Raw genomic sequence first — 20,051 nt, 5'->3', positions numbered from 1 at the left:
TGGCATGCACACACTTGTGATCCGTCCTCAAGTTAGACTCCCGGCCTCCGCAGCCAGTGCCACCCCCGTGGTGACCAGCACCACACTTCGCACGTGGGGACCCACATTGCTCCCCTCCCCAGCTTTGCGCGGACGTGGGCATGGCGCTCCGGTGAGGCTGCCAGAATTTCTCTCCATGCTCTGTCGGTTTCGTTGGGAGGCCTGCAAAGTCTTTGTTCTCCCTGGCTGGTTATGTAATAATTTTCAAGAGAAAAGGCAGAGCAAAGACAACTCTATGCTCCTGCACTTGGCATCTGGGGGAGGAGGTGACAACCCCAAGGTCTGATGTTCCCTTTGCTAACTTTTCTCTTCCAGCCCTCGGTAGCTCTCCTCTTGCTCCCTCTCAGAGATATGAAGACAGAACAGGTTCCCCCTCCTGTTTCTTACTCAGCATCCACACCCGTGTGTTCTTGAGGAAACCGTATAAGGGAAGCAAGCCAGGGTGGGTGGCATCACCGCCTCGCAGGAACATTCAGACCTTTGCACATCCCAGGGGAGGATTCTCACCGGGGCCTGCTCCCCTGCCTGACACATATTTCTAGTGATGCATTTGGCTTGGCTGGGAGGCTGTCCTGCCAGCTGGTGTGCAAAGGCACGTCTCAGGCCCTCGGCGGGCGGTGGTGCTGGGAGCGGGAGAGGCACGGGGTAGGAAATGCAGCCTGAGTCGGCATCACGGGCCGTGGTGTTTGCAGCGGCTGTCTGCCCATGCACCCGGGCTTCCACAGAGAGGAGAGGCCTCCAGGGCACGGGCAGCTCACTTTGCATGAACTCCTCCAGCTGCCTCACTGCCTGGGTGGAGGGAGTGGGACTTCATTTCAAAACCTGGAAGGCCAGGAAGAGTTGTTTCTCCTAACTCCTAGGAGCATTGCTGCTGCTGCCACCGAGGGTGAGACCCATCTGTGCTCAAAATCAGAGATGACACAGTGCGGACTGCCTCAGGACCGGCCCTTCCTTCCTCGGCAAGGAAATGCCTTCTAGCCATTGTGCTCTTTTGGGGCCATGTGGCATCCTGCTTGAACCCCACCTTTACCCCCCACTCTCCTTGGAGGGATTAAAAAGAGTTCTGAACTGGGCTTCAGGGACCCATTTTTAATTTCTCTTTCCATTCAGGTTATATTTTGTCATAACAAATCTTCCTGCAAGTGTGTAAGGCATTCCTGTGTCAACTGGTATTTATTTCTTGAGTCCCTATGGTCTGTCGGACACAGGACAAGACCCTGAGGCTATATCCATGAAAAAAGAGAGGTGAAGTTACCCCCCTCCCCAAGGCTGTCTTGGGCTCTGGAATATGATGAGATCCAAGCCAGGTAAGGCCCAGGACCCCTGGCCCAAGAATTCTCAAAGTCAAAGGCCAAGACTGTGTCTTCTCCATCTTGGAAACGTTAAGAACTGCAGATCTCCAGGTTTCTCCTGAGGCATCGGTGATTTGTTGCCGTATAACAACACCCTAAAATTTAGCTCCTTGTCACACAGTTTCTGTGGTCAGGACGCTGGGCACAGTTTAGCCGGGTGTCTGTGACATAAGATCTCTTCTGAGAATTCATCAGGCTGTCGCCAGGGCTGTCGTCTTCTCATGGCTCACCTCAGGGAAGGTCTGCTTCCAAGCTTGCTCCTGTGGTGGCCAGTGGGCCTCAGAACATCCCTTTGCAAGAACTCACGTGGAGGGCGCCTCGGTGGCTCAGTCGGTTAAGCGTCTTCCTTCGGCTCAGGTCATGATCCCAGGGTCCTGGGAGCGAGTCCCACATGAGGCTCCCTGCTCTGTAGGGAGTCTGCTTCTCCCTCTGCCCCTCCTCCCACTGGTTCTCTCCATCTTTCTCTCAAGTAAATAAAATCTTAAAAAAACAACAACAACTCACGTGATGTCCCTCTAGAGCTGCCTCATGACACGGCCACTCGCTTCTCTTTGAGTGATCACTCAGTATGGAAGCCACAGTCTCTTTATAACTTCATCTGAGAATGGACATCTCAGGAAGTCCAGCGCACTCTTAAGAGGAGGGGATTACTCAGGACCTGAAGCCAGGAGGGTGGGGGTCATTGGTAGCCAACTTAGAAGCTGTCTTGCACACCCTCCGAGAGCCTTCTCTGACTGACCTGTCCTCTGTCGGCGACGTCCTAACTCCCGCACTTGCTGTGGGAATCATGAAGTTAGCCCCCGAGTCTCTTCATTGTGTCTGTAATTGTTATTGCTCTGGTTCCCCTTCCTCAGTAGGACTACAGACTCCCTGAGGTCAGGAGCCCTGTGCTCTGCACCTCTTTATCTCCCACCCCAACCAACCACGTACCTGGCAAGTTACCATCAGATAATCTCCCCTTCCAGTAAAAGGAAAAGAAGATGGTAAAGATGTCTCAGACAACAACAGAGCTTAGCGACCTCACTTGGCAGGAACGCTGGAGGTGGGCATTTCCAGGTTTGGCCACTGGGCAATGTCAGCAAGTCCGTCGTGCCCTGCCCCTTATCTGCCAGCTCTCCTCTGCTGGCCTTTGTCCCCAGGCTTGTCCCTGTGTGGTTTCAAAGAGGCTGGAATATCACCAACATCACGTTCTCCTACAACTGCGTCCAAAGACGGAGTGGTGTTTCTTCTTGGGAAGGAAGACTTTTCCTGAGCGCCCTCCCCCGCAGCCCGATTTCCTTTAAGTCTTACTGTCCAAAACTGGATCGTACAACCACCCCTAGGCCAACCGCTGCCAAAGGGGGACTGGGTGACCACGACTTGGACTCAAGACCCTCAACAGGGATGGGTGTGGGATATCCCCTTGCCTTATGGGGTTTTGGAAATGTGTGAGGCTGTCTCAGGAACCAGGAATGCTATTGGCATTTCGTGAGTAGACAGCAGGGTTGCTAAACTTTTGGCCACAGCGCACCACACAGCCCCATAGAACAACCCTTCTGCTCCGATGCCTGAAATGGCTGCTTTAGCCCCATGGTTCTCAGCCAGGAGTGACTGCGTGCCTCCCCCACAGTGGTCGTTTCAATGTGTGAAGACATTTGGGTTATCACAACTCGGGGGTGCTCTGACATCTGGTGGGTCGAGTCTAGGGGTGCTACTGAATGTCCTGTAGTGCGTACGTCAGCCCCACAGCCGAGAATGACCTGGCTCACGATGTCGGTCATGTTGGGGCTGAGGGACCCTAGTTTAGAAACATTGTGGGTTATCCGTGGTCGGGCTCAGCAGCCTGATGGCTGACCCAGACCTGGCTGCTGTTCATCCGGAGGGAGTGGCAGTGGTTCCTGGGCAGGTGGCCCGTGTCGGCTCCAGGACCTTGTGTCAGGTAGCTGGGAGAATGCTCAGCTCCGATCACGTCTGGGATGGCCGGTGTCTGCGGCCCCGGGCTCTCTTGCTTACCTGAGGCTTACGTTAGAGAAGAGGTCAAGGACTGGTTGGAAAGCAGCGTGATGGTTGTTTAAACATGCAGTTTTCTGTTTTTTTCTCAACTCTTAATCTCATGTTAATGTTCTGTTTCTCAGTTTCTATTTCCATAAAGTGGGCTCTGAACCGCGGTCTCTACGCCGGGGCTGAACACAGGCTGACAAGGTGGCCTCTTGCTTTCCTTTGAGAGGTACCGCAGGTGTACCTGTCCCCAGATTTGTTCCTCCTTGGGCCTGGGAAGTCACACGGGGCCTCGGCGGTCCGTGGTGGGAATCACCCACTTGGGCTCAGATCATGTGTTAACAGTGCTGAGATGTGTAGCCTCTGGAGACGTCACCTGCTAGTGGGGTGACTTTGGGCAAGTCACTTCCCTCTGGGAGCTTCATGGGAGTGTGACACAAACCGAAATCCTCAGGCACAGCTCCTGGCCCATGGTGACCCCTCAGCCAGGGCGGCTACCCTGTTTTCATCGTGTCCCCTTCTCTGCTTCCCCAGAAAACCTCTGTTAAAAGGCGTATGGAGGAGTGAGGCATGTCAACAGTACCAGAGAATCACAGAGACAGAAGGTAGCCTTTGGACCCTGAGGCTAGAAAAACTGCAAATGAGCTGAACTCGGCCCAGGGTAGCTCCCAGGGAGGGCAGGCAGGCCTGGGGTAGGGCCACCACGAGGGGCAACAGAAGGACTGAGTCCAGGAGGGAGGAGACCGTGCAGGGGGAGCCAGAAAGGTCTGAGTTACGGCACACTTCAGTGTCACCTCAGGAACAAGCCAGAGAATGTTCCTGCACAGTCTAGAACAGGGGCCGACGGACTGCAGCCCCCTCACCAAATTCAGTCTCCCACCTATGTTTGTAAATAAATTAAAAAAAAAATTCAGCCGTGCCCTTCGTTTGGGTATTATCTGTGGCTGCTTTTGTGCTACAAGGCGGGATTGGAGTAGTTGCAACAGAGATGGTATGCCCCGCAAAGCCTTAGATATTTATCCTCTGGCCCTTTTCAGAAAAAATTTGCTGATCTCTGGTCTAGAGGACTTTATTCACATGGACTATAGTGATTAGGGTCACGAACCTTAGAGTCAGACAGACTTGACTATAGTGTGAATGGTGCCACCTAGAATTTTGCAGTGTGCAGCCTGTTCAACCGTAAACATCAGCCTTGCCCGTAAAGGATTTCCTGCAAGTTTTTGGGTGCTCAGGAGAGAAAAGAAAGCTCTGTGAAATATCAGCATCTCATCGGGGCCATTGTTCCTGCCGAAAGTTGACAGCATGAGGCTTGGGAGGATCTGAACAGGCAGAGTTGAGTCTAAATTTAGAGTTTCCAAAGGCTCTTTGTAAACCAGATCCCCAGGAAACCCAGCAAGGCACACGCCATCTCGTCTCTGGTTTGCCTCTGCATGTTAAAAGGCAGGATGTGTGAGATGATGATTAATTGGCCTCAAATAAAGTATTGCAGAAGAGTCCATGAGAAATCAGTGGGGAGATGAAGCTCCATTGCTAGGAGTCCTGGGGGTAGATATTTCTACTCCTGCGTTTTATTACAACATTCACCGTGAATCACCGGAGCCCGGGCTACCCTTGCAGGAGTTACATGTGTTCTTCTTGCTCATTGTCATTCGAGCACAGCTGAACCCATGACCTTTCCTTCCTTCAAGGTGAATGCCAACTCCCTGGTTTGAAATCACACCTGAATCAGAGCAGCTCCGAGCCACCAACTTCGAACAGAGAAAGGCTGTGCTTTGCTCTGAGAAGTTGCCAGAATCACTCCTCTGAACTGGTGGGCACACCTCCAGATGCTGGGTCTGCCCCTCTCCAGGGCCCATGGGCCCACACTCCCTGGTGTGTCAGGCAGACAATGAACCACTAATCCAAAACATCTTAGTTACTAGGTGTTTTGTAATCGGTCCACCTGTGGAGAAAGGCAAACGGTTTACCATGGAAATTATAGAGGAATTCTAGAAACTGAGAAAGTAAAGAGGGCTGAGAAGGGATGAGTAACAGTAAACTGACACGGGAACAGGGAAACGGTCAGTCGAGGGCTGCGTGCTTAGTGCAGGGATTCTAGGAGAGGCAGTGTTGGAGCAGAAAGTGCTACCGAGAGGGTTGAGGTGTGTCTGGGCGGTTGGGGCTCATCGTGAGAAGAGCCCTCTTGAACAAGTTGTGTTGAGACATCAGACATAGGGAGGGGAGGCTGACCGTGCAGGAAATGTGGGCATGACCACTTTGTCGACATAACGAATGTTCCTCAGGCACTTCCGAGCCACGGTCGTTGTCTAGGTGCTGCTTTGTGCTGGGACCTGAGGAGCTTGAAGTCTAGCCAGGAGATGGACATGTATAAGATGTTAAATAACAGCCCAGATTCGTATATGGTAAATGTCAAAGACGGCATACACACGAACACTGCAGGCGTTTAGAGCAGCGAGAATGTCACCGGGGACACTCCGGGAACGGGAACTCTGGAATGGAAGTGAGATGCCATCTGGATTCTGAGTGATGGGCGGGATTTCAACCAGTGGGGAGGAGGCAGGAGGACATTTCAGGAACCGGGAAGGTGCAAGCAAAGAAGGAAGGCAGGAATTGAAAGAGTGTACGTAGAGGCCCACGAGGAAGGCCAAGTGGCTGGAATCAAGTCTTCCCAAAGTGACATGGTATCTGACCGCTGGAGCCGATAGCGCGTTGGGAAGACCACGGGCACGCTTGCACGAGTACGCGTACGCACGCACACGTACACGTGCACACGCGCGCACAGGGGTGCTGGTCCCTCCCCCACGTGAGAGGAAGAGGAAAGAGTTTTACGAATAAATAAAGCACCTCTTAATTATTCACAGATTATCTGCATTGCAGCTGATTTGGAGCAAATGGTGCTCTCATTTGCCGGTGATGTCATCTCCTCCCTGCTTAGGTGCTCAGTCCTGTCTGTTTATAACCCAGTGGGAGCTGGCAAGGGAAGAAGGCTTAAGCCTCTCTTCTCATAAAGCAAAATATATAATTGCCTGTTTGCTGTGCCCTTGGGAACTGGACCAGGCATATGGATAGAGAGCGAAAGAAGCTCCAGTCTGGTTTCTGTTACCTGATGCGCAGCGAGAGTCAGAGGAGGTTGGAATGGGCACTGGGGTGGCTCTTGGGTTCCCTTGAATTAGGTATCCAGGTGGACATCACTAGCATGGGCCACTGAGGGTGGCACAGAGGGTGGTCCTGGCACTGTCTCTAATTGGCGAGGAATCCTCAGAGTGAATGGTATTCATTTCTCAATTCATCAAATGTTTATTGACCCTGTCTATGCTAGAATCACTGAGCTGGTGTCCTCTGAACCTCAGTGCCCTCATCTGCAAAGCGAGGACTTGAACCAGAATCAGTCCCTCTCAGCAGAAATGCTGGCATTTGGGGGTGGGTGTCAGTTATTCCTTGATGGAACTGCTTGGCAGGATGGTTAGCCAATCGGGCTGTGCCTCTTAAAGGCTGGTAGTGACTCCTAGTCAAATTAGCTGAGGAAGGGAGCACCATCCCCAGTAAGGAACACTGAGCTTGTTTGCCGTGATTGCTTCCCAGTCTGAAATTCTGTAAGACCAAGGTTATTTTGCTCCTGGGACCAATAAAAACATGCAGAGTAGAATTGCTGAAGATCTTGACAAAACATTAGAATAGTAGGTGTGTCTTATTCAAGTGCAAGGGAATTTTTAACAAAGGCATCGGAAGCCAACATCTGCTGAACATTTACTATATTCTAGACCCTTGGCAAATCTCTTTCATAAGTCTTTTGAGGGGATCTGATTATTTACTATTTCAGATCATCTAGGTCCCCTAATTTGCCCCTTTAATTTCAGACATTGAGTTGACTGTGGTTTCACCTCATTTGTCATTTGCAGAGTTGTGCAAAAGTTCATATATGAAAGCATCCCTACAGAGGGCCCGACAGGATCATGAGAACTAAAAAATAGCCCTGCTAGATTCACTCCTTTGTGCAGGGTGCAGTGTTTGTTCTCTGAGTGTCCGTGGACTTAATAAACTTAGAAAACCTGCCACTCCCATAAAAGCTATGACGTTGCCTTTGCTCCAGAGGTCTGATTTTACATTGTTCTGCAGGTTTTTTTCTCCCCGCTTAGGTCCTAGGCCTGTAATTTGAGTCAGCAACCACCAGGGGGCAGTCAGGATAGGATTTGAGCCATTGCTTTGAAGAGCTATGTCCCCACCGCCAAAGAGAATACAGTTTATCATGCCAGTCCTGGTGTCTTGCTAAGAAGTCTGTGCCCTGCTTTGCTGGGAAGAGAGTCCCTTTTATAGGGTGGCAATAAAATTTCCTTATTTGGTATGTGTGCTTATGCCTCCTCCGTGAAAAGCAAGAGATACACATGTAAATAAATATCAGCACATGGCAAATTCTCTCAAAATATCCAAAGACATTTGCGAAAGAGGGAAGCAAAGGGGTCCAAGTAGAAACACAAATTATCGATCCTTTACTTACCGTTTGCAACTAGTTACGTTTTACTCTCAATCGTCCCAGCTAGTACTGATGTATGTATTCAGAGAGCATCACAAGTTACTTTCTCAAAAGTCAGAGTGGATCATTCCCACCCACAATTTGGGTGTGTGAACCTTTGGGGAGCAGGCATTTACATAAAAGGCACACCATTTGATGATCTTATCAAATCAAGCCATCTTCTCTCTCTTCCAGGGGAGCGCTGCACACAGCAGGAGGGGCGGCTGGGCAGTGCAGAGCCTGGAATCCCCTGAGCAAGCAGTGTTTCAGCTGGCTGGACAGATCAAATAACACTTGGGCCGGTTAACAGAGGACACGCAAGTGGGAAGGTGTTGGAAGCTGGAGTGTGGAAATTTACCCAACGTTATTTCTTTGACAGGAAAGGAGACATGGTCTGAAAGATGCCGCATTCCTGCAGCCTCTCCGAGTCCAGCAGCACACAGTCCTGTGCAGGGTGGCGTGGAGGAGGGGGTGACGGAGGATGCTGCCCCATCTGAGGCCTCTGGAGCATCCTGGCGTGGCAGCTGAGTGCCCCTCAGCTTTGGGACCTCAGGTGTAACTTGGTTTGGAGCTCAGGAAAGGTGGTTGGGATTCTCCAGCTTTCTTCACCAATGCTCATCAGCCTGGCTCGGGTTGCACAATCTAAGGGGAGCCAGCAGAAGTAGAAAGAAGCCCCTTAAGCCTCCAGAATCCACTGCTGGGATCCCTTCTTCCTGCTCAGGACACAGAATAGCTACCAAGCTGCTGGAAGCTGTGACAAAACCGAGCTCTTGACCATCAGAAGTCAAGAAGCACAGCTCAGCAGCAGCTCTGCATTTCACCCGGAAGGAACATCTTTTAACAAAAGATTTAAAGAGGAGAGTTTCTGCATCTTTCATCTTGAGGTCTGTTATGGTAGAAAACTTTACATTCATGTAGGTAATGAGACTGGTTCTTCTCTCCAAGATGCTGCCTTTGAAAAAAGCATGAGCCATTCTAAGCTTCGAGGAGAGTTCAGGGTACAGAGGAGTTGGTGGACAGCCCTCCCGACGCAGGTTAAGAAAGCGGTCTGAGCCTTCGCCTTCCACAGCTCAGCAAGCATGGACATATGCCACTCCTGTCTCCAGAGAGCTGGTGGCAGTGACATCACCACGAGAAAAAGGAGCCCTCAGCTCCGGGGCTCGACAGAATGAAGTGTGCTGGGGAAGCCGCCACCCGGGACTTGGCCGACGTTGACTGCCCCTCCGTCACCCGGGCGGACCCTGACCACTGAGCCGACGATGGCTGAGAAGGGTGACTGCATCGCCAGCGTCTATGGGTATGACCTTGGTGGGCGCTTTGTTGACTTCCAGCCCCTGGGCTTTGGCGTCAATGGGCTGGTGCTGTCGGCCGTGGACAGCAGGGCCTGCCGGAAGGTGGCCGTGAAGAAGATCGCCCTAAGCGACGCCCGCAGCATGAAGCACGCGCTCCGGGAGATCAAGATCATCCGGCGTCTGGACCATGACAACATCGTGAAGGTGTACGAGGTGCTGGGACCCCAGGGCACTGACCTGCAGGGCGAGCTGCTCAAGTTCAGCGTGGCCTACATCGTCCAGGAGTACATGGAGACCGACCTGGCGCGCCTGCTGGAGCAGGGCACGCTCACCGAGGAGCACGCAAAGCTCTTCATGTACCAGCTGCTCCGAGGGCTCAAGTACATCCACTCCGCCAATGTGCTGCACAGGGACCTGAAGCCCGCCAACATCTTCATCAGCACAGAGGACCTCGTGCTCAAGATCGGGGATTTCGGGTTGGCGAGGATCGTGGACCAGCATTATTCACACAAGGTATGTCTGGCTGGAATGGCTGATACGGGTGGTCCACAGAACCCTCAGGAATGCTCGTGGTCATTCAAGAGGGTATACTTAGCTCCACTGGAGTCAGGGCACTGGGGTCCGTACCTGGGGGAGGCTGGAGGGTGCTAGAAAGATCACTGGCCTGAAAAGCAGTTGTTGGGCAGGCAGGGGGTGGGAGTGGTGGTCTGGTTCTTAGCTTGGCTCCATCCCATGGCCATGACCAAGAAGTCCTAGCTGCACAAGATGGGGTTGGAGTAGGTGATCTCGAAGATTCCTTCCAGCTCTAAACTCTGTGGCTTTAAAAGTGTGGGTGGTGAAGTTGCCTCCAGCATCCTCTTACCTCTGCCATCCACCTAATGCCACCTCTCCCTCCTGTCTGCTCAGGCCTCCCGGTGAGGCTCCCCAGCACACCAGCCTATGCTGTGGTTCAGCTTGCCCCCTCTTCCCACTCTGTGTCCGTGGACAGAGGGCGCAAACAGTGAATCTGATAAACTAATCCTCAGTGTAGACTGTCTAGCTAATGGCTCAGCTCACCCAGGTCCTATGATGCTCTGGCCTCTCAGTGTCGTACTAACGCTACAGATGTGTGCACAGTCCTGAGACCCCACGTGTCAGAGCTAAATGCTCTACCAGCTGCAGAGATCAGAGCTGACCCAGCCACACTGATGGAGATCCTGACACTCGTGCTCAAGGCCCTAGACCTCTTCTTAACGAATCCACAGCTCTCTTCAGGAACTCGGAATCCTTTGAAGTTCTGTTCCCCCCCCACCCCTGGTTCCTGCCACTTTAGGGGAGCCTCTGAGCACATGTCACCAGGCATCCCTCAACAGAGCTGTGGAGTGGGTGTGATTTCCAGCCTTCTGCCAAAAACCTTTGAACCATGAATTTTTATTAGAATGAAAACATTCCCTAGGAAGTAGGTCAGCCAAAGTGGCCGAGGTGGGTCATGAAAGGGGAGGGTAGCTCTGACCTTGAACATGTTTCAGCTTCTTCTCTGAGTCCCTGTTCCTCTGCTCTCCCTTGCCACCTTATTTGTCCTCAGCCAGAAGGTCACAAACTCATAGAAAGGCACTGACCTGTTTGGTGCAGCTGCAGTGAGATGACATCCAGGGGTGGGGGAAGCAGGGCTCCCTGTCCCACACTCACTGGCTGGAACTTTGGCTCCAGCCCAGATTTCAGACCCCAGATCAGCCCAGCTGGCTCTAGCCCCTTGGTGCTCCTTAACCAAGACCTTGCCCCCTGTCCCCCCTCCTGCGGCCAGGCCATCTGCCAAGACTGACAGTTGACTTTGTAGGCAAGAGTATCCATGGTAAAAAAAAAAAAAAAAAAAATAGTAATGTACCTCTCCGTCTTCCAGATACCCTTTGCTATTTGTACTTTCACTTTATTCTAAGAAGCAATGACTTCAAACAATCGAACTGAAGGTTTTAACCCCAATCAATTCTTATTTGGTAAAAGGACCAGAGAATCCGTGACACTTATTTCCGGGATGGACAAAACCACTTTCTGAATTGGAGTAAACCGGTACATTTGGGAGTAAAAATGGGACCTCCCTTGATGAAAGGGTCTGATTAAGTGACCTATTCCAGGGAAAGTGCTCTGAACAGCACGCAGCAGACCTTCTTTAAAGTCAGGAAAGGTGATTTGTTGGGGTGAAGATTGGCTGTCATAACAATTCTTCGAAGGTGCATGGTGGGAGGAAGGGAGGAGGCAGGGGTCCAGGCTCCCTTCTGACAGCGCTAGCTGGGGACATGGACAGTCACTTAACCTCTGGGAGCCTTGGCTTCCCCATCTTTGACAGGGTTGACGGTAGATGCCGTCTGCCCCACTGGCTTGTGGTTACGGATCAAAATGTTGCATGAATGTAAAACCCCATCGGAAAGTAGTAAGGAACCCATCCATTTATGTCATGAGCGTCTGCTGAGCACCCCGGGCCCCGGCCCTGGTTCACTGGCCACCAACTCTAAGTGGCTGTTCTCCTTTTCCTCAGGGATGGGAAGACGCCGCTCTAGTTGGGACTTTCATGTTCCTGATGCAGGAGAATTTAGGTGCCCTGACTTACTCTTCTTAGAGTCTCTTCAATAAAATGAGCTGCGGGAAGTTAAAAAACATCATTGGAGCCAGTTGCTAGCCCAGTAGGTGTTCGCACGAGCCCTGCATTTGGTACGTGTCCCCCACACCCCTTCTCCCTCATGTATGTCGACCTCCCTCATGTACCTCCTTATTTTTCTCTGAGTGATGATGAATATTTGGGGCTTTTATTTACCCAGTGTGCATTTAAATCAGCTTTCATTTAATCCTCATAGAGCTGTGAGGCACTTAGGGCAAATGGTCCATTTTAAGATGGAGAGAACCAGCTGTCTTGAGATGATTTGGCCGACTATGGCATGAGGGGCTGTAGAACTGGGGCGTTCTCGCGTCCTATTGCATGGTCTTTCCAGGTGCCATCTCCTTCTGGAAGGCTTGCTGGTCCCCAGTTGGAATTAGTCTTTCCTTCCTCTGAACTCCCCTGTTGGCTCTTCCCCACCCCATACCTGGATCTTCTAGCATCTACCATTCCCTGCTGTCTTATGGGTATTTGTGTCTGCATCTTCTGTGCTCCCCTAGGCTGAGAGCCCCTTGGTTCTTGAGGGCATGTCGTGTTCTTCTCATCTTCCCCAGGGAGTCTGATCACTGTGCCTGAGACATGGCCCAGCTGATCTTGTTGACTGTGTTGAACAGATGGGAGAATAGTCATTTACCGGCACATTACAAGTAGGAAGCTAGTTGGGTTCATTGATGACATGTGGTTAGAGGGTTTGACTCTCAGGAAGAGAGCACATAATTCTTCCAGCCGGTGGATTGGTTGGGGCCAGATGGGTGCATCTGCTGTCCCCTCTGTGCATGGAGGATGATGTCTACATAGGAGCTGCTCTAAACCTGACCCCTCCTAAAGTTTTATGGATCCTGCGCTCACTTTGAAGAAGATTGTGCTCACCTGGACCATAGCCAGCACCTACGTGTGGGTTATAAAAGAGCACTCCTTTTTTTCAGGCTGATTGAGCTCAGTGCCGGGGACAGACTTTGTGACCTGACTGGCGGCGGGGCTTGGCCCCTTGGCTGAGCCCCACCCACCCGCGTCTCACTCTCCTCACTGTGACTTCCTCCTGGGTGGACAGTGTGTCTCCTCCACTTCCACATCCCCTCATCTAGCGCGGGACCAGTCATAGGGTATTGTCCGCTGAGTTCGTCTGGTGAAGGAGGTGCCAAAGGAAATGGCCTTCTCTTCTCCAGTGAGCAGCTGGCATCACTGGGAATCGAAGACACAGAGAGCATTCTAGGTGTCCCCCACCATCCCTCCCTTAGGGGTCTTGGTCTTTGCCAGGTCCAGAGGGCAACTAGAGTTCCCAGTGAGCCCACACGGTCAGGGAGATGGCAGTGGGTGGCAGTGGGGGTGCTCTAATGGCTTTCTCAACAGCATGGGGGGCACTTGTCTCTCTGAGTCACTGTTCCTCACCTCACTGATTGCCTGACGTCAGGCCAGTTGGGCCCTTTGCACAGCTCATTCCTGAGTAGGAGATCTGTCAGAAGACCTCACCATCACCTTGTCTGTCCCCTTCCTTTCACAGATGACAAAACCAGGGCCTAGGAAGGGGAGGAGACCCACTCAAGGTCTCACCATGAGGGGCCAACACACACGGTTCAACTCCACACCCACTGGTTTTTCTGAGCCTCTCTTCTCAGTTGGCTTCTGTCAAACAGGGTCGTTGTTCCCATTCTGCTGACTTCACAGGATTCTGGTTAGAGTCACATGGAAGTTGTCAAGTGCTTTCAGACGTACGGAGGGCGAAATCACTAACAGAACTACTTGCCCAGTAGATGCCATGATGATACCGCGCAGACATTCAGGTATCGGTTTCCCCTCCACTGAAGAACGGAACCAACTCCCGACAGGGCCAGAGGGTGAGTCATGAGGCCCCACCCGAAGGGTGGCTTCCCGGACTCTGCTCCTGTGATGAATCCCTTTTTGCCACCTCCTCGGCCAGCCGCCAAGGAGTTCCTTGTTGTTTGTGTCAAGAAGAGGCTGCTAAAGGGTCAGAGCATGTTTTCCTTCGAATTTATCCTATTAGGAAGTAGAGGATCTCCAAAGAGGAAAAAAAAAAAGGTTGTTTAAGACCTCGCTGAGTCCTGTGTAAATTCTAAATGGTGTCAGGAGTCCCCGAGAGCTTGCGGCACGCTGACAGCCAGCTTAGCTGTGTGAACACACTCTGCTCCTGGAGGGGCCGCCCATGGCTGAAGGGAGGAGCCTCTTATCCTCGCCGGGGCTGCCAGGGCACTGCCAGCAGACTCGCCTTTCCTCTGGGGGGCAGCAGGTGGAAAACACGCAGGAAAGAAAGCAAGAGTCAGAGGCCCAGCAGAATTTGGACAGCCAAGGACTCTTGTGTTTTGGTGGGTCACTTGAGAAAGTCTAAGTTTATTAGGCTGGCCTGTCTTTGGGCCCTTGACCCCTTTCTGTTTCAGAGCCCTCTGTCTTCATACCGCATTCCGCATCAGAACGCATTCACGTTTGAGCTACATGTCTCATGACGATGCCCTAGCAACTGATAGTGCAGTGATTGGTTCTCAAAGCGGGTGCCGGGCCAGAGCATCGACTTCACCGCGGGGGCTTGTTCGACATGCAGAGTCTCTGGTTCCATCACAGAACTACCGAATCAGAAACTCGGGGTGGGTGGGGCCTAGCACGCTGGGTCTTAACAGGCCTCCAGGTCAGTCTGATGCCGGTTAACGTTCAGGAACCACTGATCTGAAGACACGGAACAGCTTGTCTGTGGACGGTTTGCTGGTGCTTGCGGCCGTGGTTCTCCAACTTCAGCACGATGAAGAAGGCTAAGAACCCCCAGACAGCAGGGTGGTGTTTGAAGCAGCTGCTTTAACCAGCTGGGGTCGTTATTGGCGGGGATGTCATGACAGGGAATGGGGAAGGTTGTTTTCGGCAGGACGACTTTCTAGGGTCTCCATCACAGCCCACGGGGAGCTGCCTGGCCTGTTCACCATCACTCAGTTTTGGTAGAAGGCTGCACAAACCAGGAATCGACACCAAAAGGAGCAGTGGTTCTGTTTAGGTGTGATTTTCACAATAGTCAGGTGATAGGAACACAATTTTAGAAAACAGGTACTTTTCATTCTGGTGTAAACTGCCTGGCTCCGCTTAATTTAACGACAGACACTGGCTTCACAGTTCAGTGGGACTGAGTGTTGAGTGAGGGCTCGGCGTATTACCGGAGTTCGTTAAGGCTTGTGGTTCAAGGTCGCAGAGGGGACAGAAAGGTGCACGATGTTGAACACACCCCGACAGCTTCCAAAGGCTCTGCACGGAGCTTCAGTCAGCAGTGTTTATGCTGGTTTCATCTTGTTCATCAACCTCACCTCCTCCTCTCCTGGCCACTGCCTTCCTCTGATGGCTTCTTGTCTGTCTGGGCCAAGGTAACCTCCCCCTCTCTGCCTGGGCAGACACAGAAAGCCCCCCTAAAGCCCAGATTCCCTTGAAATGGAACCTCAGAGGAGGAATGTTCATTTCTGCACCTGAAGTAGGGTCTTTGCCACTGATCAAAAGAGTGGCTGTTTGGTGTTCTGTGGGCTTGTGTTTGAATGATCTCCATTTTGCAGATGCAGGGAATGAGGTGCAAGTCTCTAGGTGGAGGGAGTGAGGAAGGGCTTGCCCAGGGTCCCAGAGTAGGACCGGGGTGCACGGTGCTGGCACTGGGAGAGGCCCAGCCAGACCCGGAGGCCAGCGTTTCATGAGAAAATGGGCTCATGGAAGGACAACTTGCTGAAGGCCCAGCTAGAAGTTCTTAAGCTGCTAAGCGTGTTATTCCAAATCAGTGGAGCTGAAAAGATTTATTTAAAAGGCTATGAAATATCCCTTTTTAAAGGGAAAAACATGACCTAGGGGATTAGAACAGAGGTTGTACCAGAGAGTCAAGTGTTCCGAATACTCAGGCCCACTTGGAAAGCTAATTTCGTTGGCTTTCAGCCTCCCTCCCCCTTCCCACTGCAGCCCCACCCCGAGGAGCAGGGTCTTCACTCTGTCCCTGGCCTCCTGGGGTCCTCTCCTGCACCCTCCCAGAACATCACATCTGGGCCTCCCTTCCTGGGAAGCAACCCCACTTAGCTCCAGGGGCGGTATGAAGAATCTTTAACAACTGGCATGGCCCACATACCGCCAATCAGAAAGGAAGCCAGCCAGAGGCCTAAGGCAGGGTCCTGGAGGTGCCCTGCTTGCCAGGAATTGACCCTTTATTGCCAGATCATAGCAAGATCTAGGAGTATCTGGGAATGAGGCCAAGGTGATGAGTGAGGGAATCAGGGACTTGGAGCAATGCCTATTTCCCAACCAGTTTACAGCGTTTCCTTATTCCACTGTTGGCCTCGCTGCCCAAGTGCGTCCCAGCCAAGCTTGCTGCCTTCCTCGTCATATCAGAGCTCACCGTTTCTCATGTGCCCGTCGGGCTGCCTCTCCATGGGAAAGGGGGTGTGTGTGTGAGCTGTTGATGAAAGTGTAAAGGGATCAGGAGCTTCCTCCTTATTTTCAACAGCAGCCTCCTTACTCACCTGGTGCTCACCCACTGGAAGTAGCGTCCTGCCAGCGATGCTGGAGCGGGGCTAGAGTTTCATGTAGTGCAGGCTTGCTGCTGACAAGTTCTTTCTTTATCTAGAAAGTGTCTTTATTTTGCTCTCATGTTTAAAGTTTGTTTTCTCTAGATATGAAATTCCTAATCTGTGGTATTTTTGTCGTTCATTACTTAAAAACACTTTTGCCTTATTTCCTGTCCCTGTTATTTCTGAAGAGAAGGTCTTCATTCACATCATTTCCCTTGTAGGTAATGTGGGGTTTTTTTCCTCTGCTATCAAGACATTTTCTGGGATGTGACCAGATGTGGTTTTCTTGATGCTTATTTTATTTGGGATTCGTTGAGCTGAGATCTGTAGGTTTATTTGGGACATTTCAACAGTTGTTGTTTTTTGGTTTTTGTTTTTTTTCTGTTCCACTTTTTCTCTCTTTTCTTTCTGGGTTCTGATTCCATGTACGTTACTCAGCTTGGTATTACTCCAAAAGATTGTACAATCCTTTTTCTGTCTTTTTTTTAAGAATGGATAAATTCTGTGGGTCTGTCTTCATCTTCACTGATCCTTTCTTCCGCCATCTCTAATTCATCATTAAGCTTGTTTGGTGAGTTTTCCATTTTAGATAATATATTTTTCCATTCCAAAATTTCCATTTGGGTCCTTTTTTATAGTTTCTCTTTATGTGCTGAGATTCCCCATCTTCGTCCATTAAAAATCCACGAAATATTTAAAATAGCTGCTTTAAAGTCTTTGCCAATTCCAAATCTGGGGACATCTCTGGATTGTTTTATATTGACCCCTTTTTTTCTTCTGAATTTGGGTCACATTTTCTTTCTTCTCCACATTTCTGGTAATTTTTGCTTATTTGTGGACATTGCAATTGATACTCTGAAAGGGAGCCTGAATTATATTGTCTTCCTTTAATGAGTTCAAAACCCAATTTTGGTTTTTGTTCTGGCAGTCTGTTAAGTTACTGATCGTTCTCCTTAATTTTGTTAAGGCTTGGCTTTAGACTTTGATAGCACAGGACTAGAGTAACCCTTACTCTAGAACATGGTCCTACTCCCAGGGCCTGCCCTTTCTGTTATCTCACCGAAGTACCTGGTGCTTCCCCTCCGGCTATACTGGAGCTCCTGTGGATCCAGTGTCTCTGCAACCTCTAATATTCTCGCTCTGCTCTCAGTTGCAAAGTAGCTGCTCTCTACCAGCCCACGCCAGAGTCTCACCCCGTGTATGTGCAACACAGCACTCACCCAGCGATCTGTGCGAGCCCCACCCCCACAACAAACTTCTGGACCCCCACCCTATTGAAGAACCTTCCTCTCCAGTATCTTGCCCTGCTTGCTCTAGATGCTTCAGCAGCCCCAAATTCCAAATTCTACTTCCCCGGATCAGTAGGACGACCATGGTCTGCTCTGCCCCACCTCCCTGTGCTGTGGTTGGGAAATCTACCCAGGCAGAGTGCCAGGGCAAATATGAAATTCACCTTATGTGTTTCCTTTCCTTCTCTCAGCCCGTTGTCCAGTGCCTGAAAACATCTGCTCTCTCTGTTTGTCCAGGTTTATCCTTGCGTAAGATGGGAGGGCAAATCCAGTGCAGCAACTCCATCACGCATTTAATGATGTAATGCTCTGTGTGGCGGATCCTCCTATGTGCTAGATTGTAAGCACCTCGAAGGAAGTGTTGGTGACTTACCTCTACAACCTTAGGCGCTTAATGAACGTTATTCGGTGGAATCAAGTGGAGAGCCTGGGGGCTGAGTGTGGAATAGTGCACTGCTCCTCCTTCCCTTTATACCTGAGTGAATGTGCAGGTAGGGGAACTCCCTTTCACACAGTATCTTCAGTCCTGGTAGGAGGATCCCAGCTGCTCCAGTCCCTCCACTTGGGTACTCCCGGGGTGTAAATGTCTCAGGCACATGATACTGTCTTACTCTATAGGTAGATATTCCTGTGTTTACACGGAAGAAGAATGATTGGAAAATTAATCAAATCCTTTTCAGTTTTCACCTGAAGTGTAGTTTCTTTAATCAGCTTTTGCTGTGGTTGCTGTTGAAAAGACAGTAGTATAGAAATAGGAGGCTGTGCAGGGGGAGAGCCTACTGCTAGGATTATCCTGACTTCCGTGGTGACCTTCCACATGTATTACACTTCTTTGAGCCCCATCTCTAGCTTCTGCCAGCCTACCCACCATGTGCCGTAACATCACCGACTTGTCACCATTCACTGGATAATTCCATACTCGGTGACAGCTCTGATCCCACACGCTGTTCCCTCTGCTCCCACATGAACTCCTACTATCCCTGAAGACTCAGCTCAAAAGCCCCACCTCTGCAAAGTTTTGCCCAGCTCCCCACAAGAGAGTTAATCACACCTTCCTCCCAGTTGCCCAAAGCAGTTATTCCCATACTATGGTGATTATCTGTTCACATGCCTCTTCCCCAGTAGACACTGGGGCCTTTAGGACCATTAGGAAAGAGTATGTATTTCATTCACCTCTGTATTCTAGTGCCTAGCACAGTATCTGACCGAGAATCCGTGCACATTACATGCTTATTGACTAATGAAGAGGCTAAGCCTCTACCTTTCCACTGACTTGAGTACGGTCCTCAAGAGCTTCTCAGAATAAAGCATGATTTCTCTTCCTCAGGGCAACTTTCAAATATTTCAAGTCATCCATCATGCCCCTCTAAATCTCTGCAGCCTAGAAGCCCTTTGTTTTCATACAGTCATACCCAGGTACTGTTCTGAGTGCTTGACAGGTGTTAACCTAGTTAGTCCTTCTAACAGCCTAATAATAATAATAATAATGATGATGATGATGATGGTGATGATGGTAGGTGCTGCTGTTGTCCTCATTTTACAGATGAAGGCACTGAGGCACAGAGAGTAACTTGTCCAAGGCCACCAGCTAGTAAGTGGCAGAGTCGGGTGCCAGAGCCTAGCGATGTCTTCAGAGGCCACGCTGCAGCCACTGAGCTACTGCCTTGCTGGCTGTTGAGATGATGATGCTGTCAGAGCTCACCCTACCCTGACTGTCTTTTCATTGACCTCCTCCTACTTGTCATACACTTTCTTAAAATGTATCTTCCAGAACAGATACTGTGTGATTTAACCAGCAGAGTCAGTGAGAGTGTGACATCTCTGCTCCATAAGTGATTTACTGTACCTGCTGCCCGTGGTTTTTTTCGGCAGTCGTGTCAACTATTGTCTCGTACTGAGCTTATTGCCAGCTAATTTCAGTTAAGCCCGGGATTCTCTATTTTACGTTTATACAGTTGATTTTTGTCTTGTTGGCTTCAGACAAATATTCCAACCTGATGAGACCTTCTTGGATTGTTGTTCTATCACACAATTTTATCCCTCACAACGTCATAATTGATAAACCTGTCCTCTAGGACTTCACCTGTATCACTGATTTTAAAATGTGTAAAGGGATTAGGTGAGACGTTTTGACTCATGGCCTCTAGACGCTTCTCTCCAGGGTGACACTGACCCTAAGCTAACATTCTTTGGATTTAGTCGTCCCACCAGTTGTGAGTTTACATAATTGTAGAGTTATCTGATCTGTGTTCCTTCGCTGTCCGCAAAGATGTCCTAAGAGATTTCGCTAAGTGCCTTGTTGGGATTCAGGGACATTGTCTACAGAATCCTCTCCTTCCACCTCAATACAATTTTAAACTCATCCTTAAGTAAAAAAGCCAAATTCAAACTGCATGACCGGCTGCGACACTTTAATTCCTAGATACATAGA

General features: G+C 50.5%; 1 protein-coding gene across 1 annotated transcript in view; it reads left to right on the top strand.

Moving 5' to 3' along the window:
- Positions 1-8,885: 8,885 nt before the first annotated feature.
- MAPK4 (mitogen-activated protein kinase 4) overlaps positions 8,886-20,051 on the top strand; it is a 48,625-nt gene continuing 37,459 nt past the window's right edge. Inside the window, exon 1 of the mRNA XM_040632502.1 lies at positions 8,886-9,683. Coding sequence (XP_040488436.1) covers positions 9,138-9,683 — 546 coding nt within the window. The 5' untranslated portion in view covers positions 8,886-9,137. The remainder of the gene's footprint in view (positions 9,684-20,051) is intronic.

The sequence above is a fragment of the Ursus maritimus genome, unplaced genomic scaffold (assembly GCF_017311325.1).
Source record: "Ursus maritimus isolate PB19 unplaced genomic scaffold, ASM1731132v1 scaffold_18, whole genome shotgun sequence".
NCBI classification, from domain to species: domain Eukaryota; kingdom Metazoa; phylum Chordata; class Mammalia; order Carnivora; family Ursidae; genus Ursus; species Ursus maritimus.
This window is presented reverse-complemented; position numbering and strand designations above follow the sequence as displayed.